Below are 13,642 nucleotides of genomic sequence, written 5' to 3'. Positions count from 1 at the left end.
CCGCCCCGTGCTAGAGCGCCGCCCAAGGACCGGCGGCTGAGAGCAGCGCGGGCAGGCGCAGCCCGAGCTCTCTGGGCGCCACAAAGAGGCCCGGGAGCCAATCGCGCCGCTCCCTGCCCACCCCCGCGGACACGTGACCGGCAAGCGACGCGCGGGCGGGGCGAGGCGAGGGGGACCTGCGCTGTCATTCGGGTGCTCCGTCTGTCAGGGCACCGCCCCGCGCGCGGCGCGTCACGTGACGGCGGTGGCCGCGGTGACCCGGGGAGCGGGCTCGGCCGGCGCACGCTGCCACCATGTCGGGCAAGGACCGCATCGAGATCTTCCCCTCCAGGATGTGAGTGTCCGCCGGGAGGGCGGGCCGAGGGGCGAGCGGGGCGAGGGGTCCCGGTGCGGTTCCGAGGCACCGCCGCGGAACGGGTCAGCGCCGCGGTGCGACTGCTCGGGCCGGCCCTGGGGGGGTCCTTGTCCCAGCTGGGGCCCAGCGCCGGGAGTCGTCTCGCCGGGTGCTGGTCTGTCCTCGCCGCCCCGAGGGGGGGCTCCCTCCCTCTGTCTGGGTGTTGTGCAGAGGCCGCAGGTAGGTGTGCTCGGTCAGCCCTCAGAGCGCCGTGGCAGGGTACAGTGAGGGAGAGGACGCAAGCAGCTTCCAGTGATGGTGGTGTCGGGGCTGTTTGAAATGATGCAATTACAAACCCTTGATTTTTAAAGGAAGAATTTGTATAATATATGTATAAGGAAAAAATTGCGCAGACCGAACCATAGCTTCTTATTAGACAATACTGCTGTACATAAAGTTGGCCATAAAGTGTTAAAAAAGAAGGAAGTAAAATGTGCAGTGGACAGAGAAGTAATTTTCCAGATCCTGACAGCAAACCATTTGTCATGAAGTCAGATGTCTCCTGACAAGGCTTCAAGGCCACCAAAGTTGGAATGAACACAAGCAAGTGAAACTGACCTGCTTATAAAATTGCTGTTTTAATGCTATTCAGTTTCTTTTCAGCACCCTCCAGGACAGAAAGATTTTGCCTTAAGGTGACAGGCTGTTTCAAATCTTCTTGCATAAAACTGGGTTGATGCCTGCATGCAGCCCTCATAAAAAGGTGCCTTGCAGGACAGAAATCATTGAATGTAAAATAATAATTATTCCCCCGTGTATGCGGTCAGGACATATGAAATAAGAGTTTATATGGAAAGATTAGCACATTACATGGTAAAGTGCATGCTTGGAAATCTAGTTCAGAAATAAATCACATATACTCCTCTGATCAGGCTCCTGCTCTTTTGGTACTGCTTTTTCCCCTCAGTTTACATATCCAAGGAGGAAGCAGATCACTTCTAAAAGGTATCTGGTTTAGTGGGATGATTTGTCATTGTGGCAAGAACATGGTGATGTACAAAGGCTAAATATTTACAAGCTTTGTTTCAGATGATAGTAGACCAATAGCGTGGCTGATGTTTTGATAGAAATGTAAGTTAGGATGATAAAATAAGGATGGCCTGCCTCTGTAAGTTATTTTTTTTTTAACTGACAGGACAGAATTTCACAAAATTCTTGTTTTGTGGGGTTTTTTTGTGGGTTTTTTTGTTTGTTTGTTTTTTTAATCTTAATGAATTGGCTTGCAGGCATGGGCCTCTTCTGTGCTGGATGTCAGCAATTACAGAAGCTGCTCAGTGTCCTTGACAGAAAACAAGGCTTTGTTCAACGCACTCTCAGAGCCTGTGAAATCTTGCTTGAACTAGAAAGCCAGCCAGTCTCTGGCAGGTGGTGAACAGCGCAAACAAGTTACTTCAGGGTGGTGGCAGAGACCTACCTGTTGCGGAGGCAAAGCTGCCTTTTTACTCTTGACTTTGACGTGTTTTTTTTAATGGTAAACCTTTAGAAAGTATTTGTGCTTTTCAGTTATAAGTGTTTGGTAGGTACTAATGGAGCTATTCTCATCACATGCTACTAAATGTGGAAAGTAATGGATTCCACTGTGTGGGTAGAATCTTAATTATATTTACTTTTTCAAGGTCAGAGAGGAAGCTTATAGGGCTTCTCTTCACAAAGAGGTGACTTGAGTATTGTCCTTTGTATGCAGCGGCTGTATGCACAAAGGGATAGCTTAAGTTTGCACAGCTTGTGCCTCTTGTTGTGTAGCTCCTGCTATTCTACTCAACTTAAAGCAAAAAGATTCTTCAAATTAAAATACACTCCATAGCAGAGAGGGAAGCATGGTTTGGATCCTTCTTCACATCCTAATTCTGTACAAGAAACCTGTAAGTATGCTATTGGAAGTAGAGGATATACAACACTACAGCTAGCTTACTCATGACCTTTTCAACTGATGCTACTTCTGATGGTCTTAAATAGCTTGTGGCACAAGAAGCTATGGAATCATTGTGCTTTCTGACTTTCTTTAAACCAGAATTTATGGCTGCTGTATCATGTTGGACTGTGAAATCAGAACACAGCATCGATAGCTGTGATCCCATAGATGAAGAATTTGCTGTGTTTTCTGATTTTGAGAAGATGACGTAGCAGTAAAAGAGCTTAAAAGCAACACCACTGTCACACTGACAGTGAGTATTTGAATTTCTGGTACTTGTAAGTCATCAAAAAATGAGAACTATTCTCCTATGGTGGAAGCGCTGAAAAATGACATGTCACTTTTCCATGATCTTTGATGGAGCCTAATTTTCATTGCTGGTGGAGATAAATACAACAAAGTCCCGATTTTAGATGGGAATATATAATTCGATCCTGAAGTGGCCATCCTGTTTTTACTGCATTGATATTTCTTGATTGCTTTCTAATTTCACCTATATCCATGTGAGCAAACTTTGTGGAAGTTTTTTCCTAATCCCTTTAGATGATGCAGGACATTTTTATTTATTCTTGTTTAACAGGGCTCAGACCATCATGAAAGCTCGTTTGAAAGGAGCTCAGACTGGTCGTAATCTCTTGAAGAAAAAATCTGATGCTTTGACACTTCGATTTAGGCAGATCCTTAAGAAAATTATTGAGGTAGGTAAATGAGAATTTTCCTCTGTTTGACTCAATTTGTTTGGAATCTGTCTGTTCTGTCCCTTGTGCATTCCTGTTCCACTAACAGGAATTTCTTACTCAAATTTCTTATTCTTTTTTATGCTGTTAATTATTTATCCTGGTAAAGGAATGGTGATTTGCCTTGTATTTACTGCCCTTTTGGTTTTTTAAACAGACTAAGATGCTGATGGGTGAGGTGATGAGAGAAGCTGCCTTTTCACTTGCTGAGGCAAAGTTTACAGCAGGAGATTTCAGGTGAGCATTGCTGATCTTGTAGATGTTCAACCCATGGGAAAATTCTTAAATTCACTTTGAAAAGAAACAGGGTAGAACAGGATGAACTGAATTCCGTTAGGTAAAGGTGGGAGATGTCACTGCAGGAGAGAGAGAACTTATATGATGAAAATGTGTACTCCATTTGGAAGTTAAACAAAGTAGAAAGAATAACAGAATTTACTTACAAATGTTTGAGGTGTTGCTTTTTGCAGCTTGGAATCTAAAATGTAGGGAAACAAGGATGTATAGCAGAGTATTGAACTATTTAGTATTTTGATTTTTCTTGTGAATTTGAGGGCCGGATGTAATGATGTGTGTTATTTTCTCCCAGTAAGTCATAAAGTAATTTTACTCATCATTCTAACCTCCTCTTCATTGCCCTCTTGTCTCAGTAGGCCTAGTGAGGGCTGTATCTGAGAGGCGAAGCAAATATTTTTCTTCCAGGAGGGTGTTTTTAAATTGTATTTTAATAAATCACAGTTTTAACTACAGTGTTTGTGTAATTCATTCAGGTGTGTGAAGATCTTGTGGAATAAAGTTGGGGAAGTGTTAATGATTCAGCTGATGGTACTACTGGTTAATGGGGAGGAATTAAGTGATCAGACACAGCGGTAATCTGTGGGCTACTGGAGAAAAGTCTTTTGCCCTTTCACTTGAATATGGTGCTGTTTCCTGTCCTAACCAGTCATAGTGCTTAGCTGTAAACAATAGTCAGATCCCACCCTGTAAGCAAACTGTACTTTAGTAGAAGATTTGGCTACAGTGACCTGTTCTTTGAAGATCTTAAGATACTTCAGAATTCTTCATGATGAATTGTTGTAGAAGCTTATGTTTGTTAATATGTTAATAGTGGATAAACAAACTCATAGGTGTTCTGAAAGAACAAGTACATACAAACTCAAACAAAATGTTGTGGCCTTGGTCTGCATTAAAGCCTTGAAAATCCTTCACTTTCATCAGGGAAGAAGTCTCACAGGTGAATTAAGACTCAATGTTACTAAAATATTTTAAAGTAATTCGCCAGAATTACTGGCTACTTTTTAGTTATGTTTTGTATACTTCTCTAAGACATTTCTGAAGTTACATTTGAACAAACTTTGTGTTTTTTACATTTACAAACATTGCTGGAAACCTGTTTCTTTCAAAGCTTCTGCATTAGCCTCAAAATCTGTGCAATGAATTGCATAGAGAACTTTGCTGAGGGCAATTTCCAGATGTTTACAGCGATTTGATAACTACTTCATCTTGTATATAGTGATGACTTAATGAACCATTTTCCTGATTAAGATATGTTTTTTCTTCCTTACAGTACCACTGTGATCCAAAATGTGAACAAAGCTCAAGCTAAGATCAGAGCTAAAAAAGACAATGTAGCAGGTGACTCTTCCAGCCCATGAGTATTTTGACTCTTAAGGGAATTGTGGGAGGAGACTGTGAAATATGCAGGAATGTATCCAATCACTGTCTCCTTTCTTTCTTAGAATCTTCTAACAGGGGGAACACCTGTAATTTGCTGGGTTTTTTTCACATACAGGATGTAATTTTTTTATTTCCCTCATAAAATTAAATGAGTGTGTAAGCTGCAGTCCGATTCCTCGATCTTCAGACAAAGCATGATTTCCATAGAGCTTTAAAGAAAAATAGATCAGGAGATTAAGAATCTAAGAATCAAAAATTAAATAAGTTTCAGGAAATTAAATATCAGTAATTGAGAAGAAAACAAGAAAGCTAAATCAGGATTGAATGCTTGAAATATTCCTTAAGCATAGGGAATACATTTCTAAAGAGAAACATAAAACTAAACACTGAATAAACCTGAATGCTTCTCTGAATTTTTCATGTACTGATATCACAGAGATCTAGACACAATTATGAAGTTCCATCTTAAGATGTCAGAACCAGCATGCGTTTATCATTCCAAGCTATATAGGAAGATTTTGGAAAAGATTCTGCGCTTACATAATGCATTAGAAGCAAATCAAGTAAAAGTGAGTTACGCTTAATAAATCTATAAGATTTTATGTCTCTCACACACATTCTTGTTCACTTTTGTCAGGTGTAACCCTGCCAGTTTTTGAGCACTACCAGGAAGGAGGAGACAGTAAGTACAAAACAAGCGTTTTCTATCTTATATGTACTTACAGCTATTGTATGCTAACACAAAAATACTTGTCATGTCCTGCTGGTAAGTCAGTTTACATCATAGGCATGGGTGTACTTCTGCTTACTGATAGTTTGCTCTGTTCCTGTGACATGGAGGGATTATTAAAAGACTCCAGTGGATTGTAATTTCCTAAATGAGCGAGTTTTTCAGGTGAGGAGAAGGCTTGTCTTGAACTATCAGGTTTTGAGACTGGTAGGTCTTACTTTAGACATGCACAAGAGTGATCTGTAGTAACATAAACCACTATAAAGACAATTTATTAATGGACAAGGGCTCTAGCTTGTCACACTTGCTGAGCTGTCTGTATCACTGCAGTTCATAAGGTACTAATTTTTATCTAGTCAGAAAACATCATAGTAACAATAGTAACAAATATTATTTGATATTTTGGTATTTGATTTTTTTTAACTCAGGCTATGAATTGACTGGCTTGGCCAGAGGTGGAGAACAGCTGGCTAAGCTGAAGAGGAACTATGCCAAAGCTGTGGAGCTGCTTGTGGAACTGGCCTCTTTACAGGTTGGTGGGAGTTAAAAAAAACGAAGGGGATTATTGGTTTCTCACTGTTCCAAAATGGAAGTAGTCTCAGTACTTTGAACTGTACTATACTCCTTTAGACTTAATGCTGTACAAAGAAACTTTTGGGGAGTTGGTATTTGTAACTCCTCATATGTGCAGTATTCAGTATGCTTCTGACATAAGTAGAAAAAGTTCTGCTTCTATCAAAAATTGAGTCTGTATGTAAAGCTACATTATAGATTTGGCTTTGGCTTTCAAGCTCTATTTTGGTTTGTGTATAGAATTGATGGAAATGCGGAATTTGTCTTGTCTTCCATCAGACATCCTTCCTTACTTTGGATGATGCCATTAAAATAACAAACAGACGTGTGAATGCAATTGAACACGGTGAGTATTTTTCCTTTTGGGATGTGTAGTATTTTTCTGCCTCCATGCAAGATGAGGAACAGGGTCATAGAAATACCTCTTGTTTTGACTGCTTTCTTTGTAGGATTTCTAACCAGTTTGAAAACTCTTCACAAAGCATTAGAATGAAGCATATTGCAAATAAGAACAAAACTGAAAAGCCTGGTAGAATGGAGTACCTATTGATAAATGAATATGCAAATGTGAGAAAGTAATCAGGAAGTTGTGTGAACCTATAAAGCAAAGATTTCACAAACATTGTGGAGTCTTTGCTAGTGACTTACTTGGTCAAGTCTGTTGGATAGAAACAAAAGAAAGGATGCTTTTATGTGTTCAGATGTTCTAAGAGCTAGCATAATAGCTTTTAAAACTGTAATGATAGTGTCCAGTGAAGAGCTGGTAACTTTTTTGATTGGTTTTGGATGGTATTGCAGACTGGGCATTGAGAGAAAGCTTGGGAATCTCTTCAGATTTGTGTTTGTTAGAGGAAATGGAACAGTCCTAATGTCAATATTCTGGTATTTTTCTTTCATCTGAATTCCTTATTTCTTCTTGTTTGTAAATTTGTTTTTTGCAAATTTGTTTTTTGCAATTTTTAAAATACAGCCTATGTACAGTATTGATGTGATTCCTTTTGCTGCAGTATTCAGGGTGCTTTGATTATTTCAAGTTCCTGAGTTCTTGACAGGTCATATTTAACATATGAACTGTATGCATACATCTTCACATGTATGCAATAACTTATTCCAGTACATGAATAGGAACTGCCCTTTTCAGTCCTGTTTTCCATAGACTTGTTCCCTTGATGGTGCAGGCCTTATCTGCAGCTCATCACTCTGCAAATTTAACTGTAGAAGTGGTTTCCTTTGCAGCCTTCAAGATAACTTTGGTAGTGCTGATAACAGCTTTCTTCTTTCAAAAAGTGATTCTGACACACAGCTCACCCAATTGGGTGTTAAAGCTTTGTTTAATATCTTACCTCTTCCCTCATGATCGTGCTACCTTTGAGTATTTGTTTTCACAGTGGCTTTTTTAAACCAAGATCATAACTCTGTGAGTAAAAGCACTACATTGAGCAGAAGTTTCTGAAAGAATGTGATGGAAGAACATAATTTTAATTCAAATTCTGGCCATCTCTTGCAGGAGTTTTATTTGGGGTTTGTTTTTGGTTTGGTTTTTTTCCTAACACTTCCATGGGGAATAAGGACCTTACAAGCAATCAGGGATCAGTGCTTAGTGATTCCATTGCGTCGTTCAAAAGAACATGCTATGGGAGATTCTGTGATGTTCAAAGTCCTAGTTTACTCCTTTTACTTACTTTCTTTACTGAAGAAAACAATTGTGTACTTCTCCATAATGAAAGAGCATGCCTTTCCATGAAAGACATTTAAATTTCCTCTAGCCAAAAGAATTACTAGATCGATTTTCAACAACCATCTGTGCACTGCATTAGGTAACTTCCTGGCTAATGTAACAGCAGTCAAACAACTTCCGTGTTTATATTTTTTTAGTGATTATTCCCAGGATCGAGCGTACTCTTTCTTACATCATCACAGAGCTGGATGAACGAGAACGAGAGGAATTCTACAGGTAAATGTCCAAAGCAAGACAAGACTGGCCTCTTTCTCAAATAGACCATTCCTCAGAAGGGACTTACGAGAACTATTAACCTGGCAGTAAACACTGTTAAACATGACCTGATTCTTCCTGCACATTGAGTTTCCATAGTTGGGAACTTGGAGATAGGCGATTACTTGTTTGAAGTTTACAGATGAATCCCTACCACTAGGTTGTACACAGCTGTCACTGCATTTTTTTCAGAGGGAATGCTGATACAGTATACTGAGCTGAGGCGTTCTGCTTTAAGGACACCTCTGCCATAGAGGTGTTTCAGGCTGCTTGAGGCAAAAATGTCAGACCTGGAATGAACTAAAGGAGAATTAGCTTCATTAAAGACAAGCAGAACAGTATAATGCAGTGTTTAAGCTCAAGAATATAATTTACAGTTTGGATGAAATTTTTCAGTGGCAGCAGCTAGAGATAAAAGCCTTTTGCCATTTGTTACAGGACTTTGGATTCCTAGGGAACATCTCCAGGCAGCTTTATCATATGCAAGTTGTATGGCATCCTTGCTGCTAGGCTGTTTTATGAAAACACGTTTGTTTCACAGGTAAACCACATTCCTCTTCACAGGTTGAAGAAGATCCAGGAAAAGAAAAAAGTATTGAAAGAAAAATCTGAGAAAGAACGGGCACTTCGAAGGGCTGATGGTGGGGAGCGTGAACCAGCCAATCTCTTAGTAGAAGAGAAGGATGAGGACCTTCTCTTTGAGTAACCCAGCACAGTTGTTGGATATGGAACAGGGGACCCAGAATAAAGAATGTCCAATTGCAATACAATTCAGGACATGTTGCCTCAATGATACTTACGTGGCTTCTCATTTGGTGTATACATCTTGAGCTGAATGAATTGTGGATTTCTCCTGGGAGATTAGAAATCTGGGAATTTAACTGCAGCATAAGAGGAAAAGGAGAGATGACGTGCTTTACTGTCAGGAAAGCTGCCTATTATGTGTTCAACCTATTCCTTCACTTAGTAGGAATGACTGTACATAGCTGTGTTTTTTGCAGATGGCTCTGGATTTGTCTAATCAAGATTCCTCTTTAATTATTACTCCCCTTCCTAGTGCATGCTAGGAAAATGTTATTTAAGGAGGCAGATGCATGTAATGTTCTTTACTGCAGAACTATTAATGTTCATATTGATTAAAGCAGGTATTGGCATGCTTAAGTCAAACATCAGTAAAGACAAGGCTAGTTTTCTACCCTGTTGACAAAATCCAGTCCTCTCTGACTTTTGTTGCACGATTGTTACCATTGACGTAAAACCTAAAAATCTTGGTTTTAATTAGAGGCTCTGCCAACTTGTGTACTGTCTGTGCTAGAAACAAGTAAAAATTTTAAGTGTTAAATAGCTGGTGTCTGGCTCAAACTGCTGGGAGATGGTGGTCTTAAAAGCTTGTCATGTTGATTTCAAAATAAAAACTTCATCCCCTACTCCCAGTTTAGAATTTGCACCGGGTACATCTTTCAGCCTGTGTCCACATTCACTTCTCCTTGGTTACTAACCTAAAGTAATAAAGGTTAAGTGGCTCCTTCCTACCACAGACACACAGTTTTAAGATGCAGGTGTAGCTTGAAAGAGAAAAACCTGTAGATTTCAGGGCACTTGTTACCTCTACCCCTGGGATGCATGGATTCGGAAGGAACAGAGAACGTCCTTTAGCGCACTGACAGGTCACAGCATCTTCCCACATTCAGCAAAATGGCAGAAAGAAGACTCTCAAGATGCACTACAAGAAGTAAAATTGTACAATGATTTATTTTAAATCTAGGAATATTTTACATTTTTACATTAGTGTGCAGTTCATGATGTCTCAAAATACAGAGTGCAGATACATGTATAAAAGTACAATGTGGGGCTAACCACAGGTCTCAGTAAAGTTACCTTAATTACTTAAGGCATTAAACCCACCCATCCAATTTTTAAAAGTTTCATAAAATTAAATTCAAAAATTCTGTTAAAACAATTCAGCTACTATTTCTTTTAATTAAATCTGGACTGGTAAGAATGCAGATGATACCCTCCTTTCAGTCTGATACAGCTCCCTACAATGCCTGTGATAAGGTTGGAGAGTTTCACTGCTGAAGTCTGCATATTCTCTTTTACTCTCACGGAATTTAACACACAGCCTTCATTAAAGATGGCAGAGGAATTTCTTACAGAACGTAGTTCCTGGTCCAGGCTGGCAGCAGATGGATAGCCAGGTACATTTCCCAGTGGTGCTCAAGCCTTTCCCTTCAGGAGACAAGGCTAACACTGGTTATAAACTATCATAGCTCCTCTCCACATGGATGTTAGCAAGTATTGTGTGCCTTGGGAATTAAGAGAGTACAGCTGAACTCCAGGCAACATTCTTTAAGTCTGCATTCAAAAGCTTATTTGTAAAAGACCAGCTTCTTGTGTAATTTTAGATAAACTGGGTAGACAAACATTAGTTAAATACATTAATGGCATGATTTAATGTGACTGACACTGCCTGTGAACACTGAATGCCTAAGGGGGTTAAGCAACCATCTGATTGTGACTGCAGAAATTTGTACAGAGCCTATGTAGCTGAGCTACGTTACCCTTAACATTTTACTGCTTTCCACTTTGTCCAGCTATGAAACTGCCAATATCAAAAAAACCCTAATACATCTACAATCATCTTTCTTAAAAAAGGGTAAAATTGATCCAGTATTTTGTCATCTATGAAACACTGACTATCCAATATACCTGAACATTGTAGTTGTCAAACTATGGATTAAACCAAGAACATGCCTGCAATGTGAGGCAAAAGCCATTACTTTGAATATCCAGCCCTTGGGCCAATGCTAGCACATTGTTATTTCTAACACTGAATTGAACTAAAGATAAAAGTTTCCAACCCCTTCTCTTTCTGAAGGGTCATTACTTATCCCCACTAACTGCTTAATTGCTTTTCAGCCCTAAATACTAATTAAACCAGCAATAATTTTGCTTTCTAACAAGACATGAATGCACTCTATACTTCCATTTTTCAATACAAAAACGTACTGAATGTTAGTTCAGTAAGTAGGATAGTAACCTGACAATTTCTTTATATCTGCTGTATACTTTGAGCTCTCTTTTAACTGTGGGTCTGAATTTGTTCCACTAACTTTTGAGGAAAGAATATATGCAAGACAGAATGGAAAAAAAATCAACTATTTTTTCATCCTTCAACATTAGACAGGAATGAACTACACATTGACGTAACTCCAGTGTTTTACATGTAGAAACAAAGAAACACTATGGCTAAAATTAAGAGATATTCACAGTCAAGGTTCTTTGTGCTACCCAAAACCAAAACAGCAGAGATACTAATCAGTTAGCTTCAGGGATGGAACAGCCCTACTGCAGGTGCACAGACTTAGTAGCTAAACCTTCACAGCTCAGAATCAACTGATGATGCAAAGATAGTGTGTTCTACAAATCAGATCAGAACAAGATACAGACAGACCTTGCCTTTTGTTCCCTTGTTTCAAGTTTTTTTGTTTCAACCATTAATAATATTCCCCTTTTGTGTGACTTCTCAGTCAGTTACCAGTGTTTTACACGTACTTTCACTGCAGTACTGAGCAAACGCAGGACAACATGTTGGCTAGTGAATTATAACAGTAATTTATAACACAGTAGCTACATTCAGCTATTTTAATTCCAGTTAGTCATCCATTAGACCAACAGCCACAAAACAAACCACGTGCAGAGATTAAAAACCCCCACTATCTTCCAATGTTCAGCATTTCAGTCTATTTTAGTCAGTATTCTGTTATAAAACATGAGAACTGAAGTTGACTTTTAAGCAGCATGTCTTATAACTATATAAATTTCACAAAAATATAACCTTTGCCTTTCTAAATATCTCTATCTGTTGAAAACAACGGCTCCAATCAGTCAATATGTTTTAAAGATAATTCCTCAAAAATACCACATCTAAAAGATCAACATAATATTAATCTTTGGACCTAAAATTATTGTGCAGTCAAATCTGATTTACAAAGTCTGACTAAAAAGACAGAAGGATTGAAGTATTTACATTATACACATTTGCCAATTACAGTGCTATGAGAAAGTGGAATGTTTGATAACTAAAGTATTAACTAAAGCCTCACAAGGCAGCTCCAGATGAGAGCAGCATCTTTATTCTGTGTATTTTTTGAACAGGAGAGATTTCTCATGAATATTAACGTTTTTCATGTGTAGATTATTCCTCTGCCCAATGATCTGTAGAATTACGCTCCTGAACTACCATCATGTCCCACAAAGTCATTAAGTTAAGTGTTAAATAACATTCATATTTATAACTATGTGACAGCATGGACTGTATATACACACACACACTTAAAACCTTTGATTTCGTAACAGTGATTCTAGGTAAAAAAGGTGGATTTATGTATAAAAGTAGTTGCTAGAAAATATCTATCTAAAGCTTTAGAATTTAGTACTGTCAAGGTCTCCATTTCTAGACCACAGAGAAAGAAAACTTAGACAATCTTTAGATCAGCTAAACCAGCTCACAAGCTGATTAGCATATTTTTTCCAGTAATACGCAATTTCACTGGCAAAGGATGCAGCCACTGAGGTCCAGAGCTCACACACGTGTACACTAGAATTGGGCATGCCTACACATGATCTCCTTGGAAAGATTACTAAGCTGAAGTCCATTTGTCCCTTGGAATTCTTCTCTCATCGTAGCCAGGTAGAGGGCACCCACTGCGGTTCTGTGTCAAGTTTGTTTATTAACCGAAGTAACTCTTGATATGCCTTATCAAGATCAGAATTCACAATTGCTGTATCAAAGTAGTGCCCATTGTTCTGTTCCATCTCCCTCGTCTTCTCTATGATTTCTCTCAGCTCTTCTGGCTGCAATCAAAAATGGAGAATTAGCATACGTGAGTAAGCCTCTCCCCCCCAACGACAGAGTAGGGAAAGGTAACAACTCAGAAAACACGTTTACACAAATTTTCATGGTATTGCTATCAGCTGTTGCAAAGTTCACAATAGCACTGAACCATGATACATATTTGCATCCAGGCAATAAATCACCCTTGCATCAAACAAGGGGAGCAGAACAATGCAGCCACAGAACACAATTCCTGACCAACAGCCACATCAGGAATCCTTTGGAGTTATGCTGGAAAGACTTTTCTTCCTCAGTATGAACAACATTATATTCAGCTAGTACTTTGAAGATACTATGGTGGCAAAGTGTTCCCACCAACCACTGTAGAGTAGATTTCAGTTAAAAAGCTGAAGATCAATATATTTCATTATCCTAGCAATAAGCACTTTGTATCTCACAAGCTGGATAAGGACCTTTTTTCTGAGCTTCAGACTTTCTGGTTTAACCTGTGGGTTTCAATCCTGTTCCACAGCACTAACTCCTCAACTAGATTATCTGAACTGGTTAAGTTGAGATGGCTCTGGCTGAAACATGAAAAGTGATTTCACAGAATCAAGCATTAAAATAACTTCAGCTGAAAAGTTCTGGAATACATTTTCAAGTAAATGCTTGTCCAAGTGCATGTAAGTTCCTAAAATAAAAAGAATAATCATTTGCTCCCTAGAATACTCTCAGGTTTACTTGAGGACAAAGTTGGGGATTCCACAGTTTTAAAATAAAGGGTTGTAT

The 13,642-nt window shown here is 39.1% G+C and overlaps 2 protein-coding genes across 4 annotated transcripts in view; one reads left to right on the top strand and one right to left on the bottom strand.

Annotated features, from left to right (window-relative positions):
- The first annotated feature begins 159 nt into the window (after nucleotides 1–159).
- ATP6V1D (ATPase H+ transporting V1 subunit D) lies at nucleotides 160–9,358 on the top strand. The gene is made up of 9 exons (XM_065686708.1): nucleotides 160–334; nucleotides 2,887–3,004; nucleotides 3,201–3,280; nucleotides 4,611–4,678; nucleotides 5,358–5,402; nucleotides 5,879–5,982; nucleotides 6,303–6,369; nucleotides 7,899–7,977; nucleotides 8,581–9,358. The coding sequence occupies exons 1-9, from the start codon at nucleotides 294–296 to the stop codon at nucleotides 8,720–8,722; spliced, it is 744 nt and encodes a 247-aa protein (XP_065542780.1). The 5' UTR covers nucleotides 160–293; the 3' UTR covers nucleotides 8,723–9,358.
- Nucleotides 9,359–9,749: 391 nt separating this feature from the next.
- Nucleotides 9,750–13,642, bottom strand: part of PALS1 (protein associated with LIN7 1, MAGUK p55 family member) — a 59,784-nt gene continuing 55,891 nt past the window's right edge. For all 3 annotated transcript variants that reach the window (XM_065686704.1, XM_065686706.1, XM_065686705.1), the window contains one exon: nucleotides 9,750–12,873. In XM_065686704.1, the coding sequence (XP_065542776.1) occupies nucleotides 12,697–12,873 (177 nt within the window). In that variant the 3' untranslated portion in view covers nucleotides 9,750–12,696. The remainder of the gene's footprint in view (nucleotides 12,874–13,642) is intronic.

Source organism: Lathamus discolor, chromosome 6 (genome assembly GCF_037157495.1).
Source record: "Lathamus discolor isolate bLatDis1 chromosome 6, bLatDis1.hap1, whole genome shotgun sequence".
NCBI lineage: Eukaryota > Metazoa > Chordata > Aves > Psittaciformes > Psittacidae > Lathamus > Lathamus discolor.
This window is presented reverse-complemented; position numbering and strand designations above follow the sequence as displayed.

Bases quoted from the DNA above. Each gene is read 5' to 3' on its own strand.
- ATP6V1D (XM_065686708.1), top strand. From the start codon at position 294: ATGTCGGGCAAGGACCGCATCGAGATCTTCCCCTCCAGGAT. The intron at 3,281-4,610 runs GTGAGCATTGCT...TCTTCCTTACAG, and splicing joins TTTACAGCAGGAGATTTCAG to TACCACTGTGATCCAAAATG. The intron at 4,679-5,357 runs GTGACTCTTCCA...CACTTTTGTCAG, and splicing joins TAAAAAAGACAATGTAGCAG to GTGTAACCCTGCCAGTTTTT.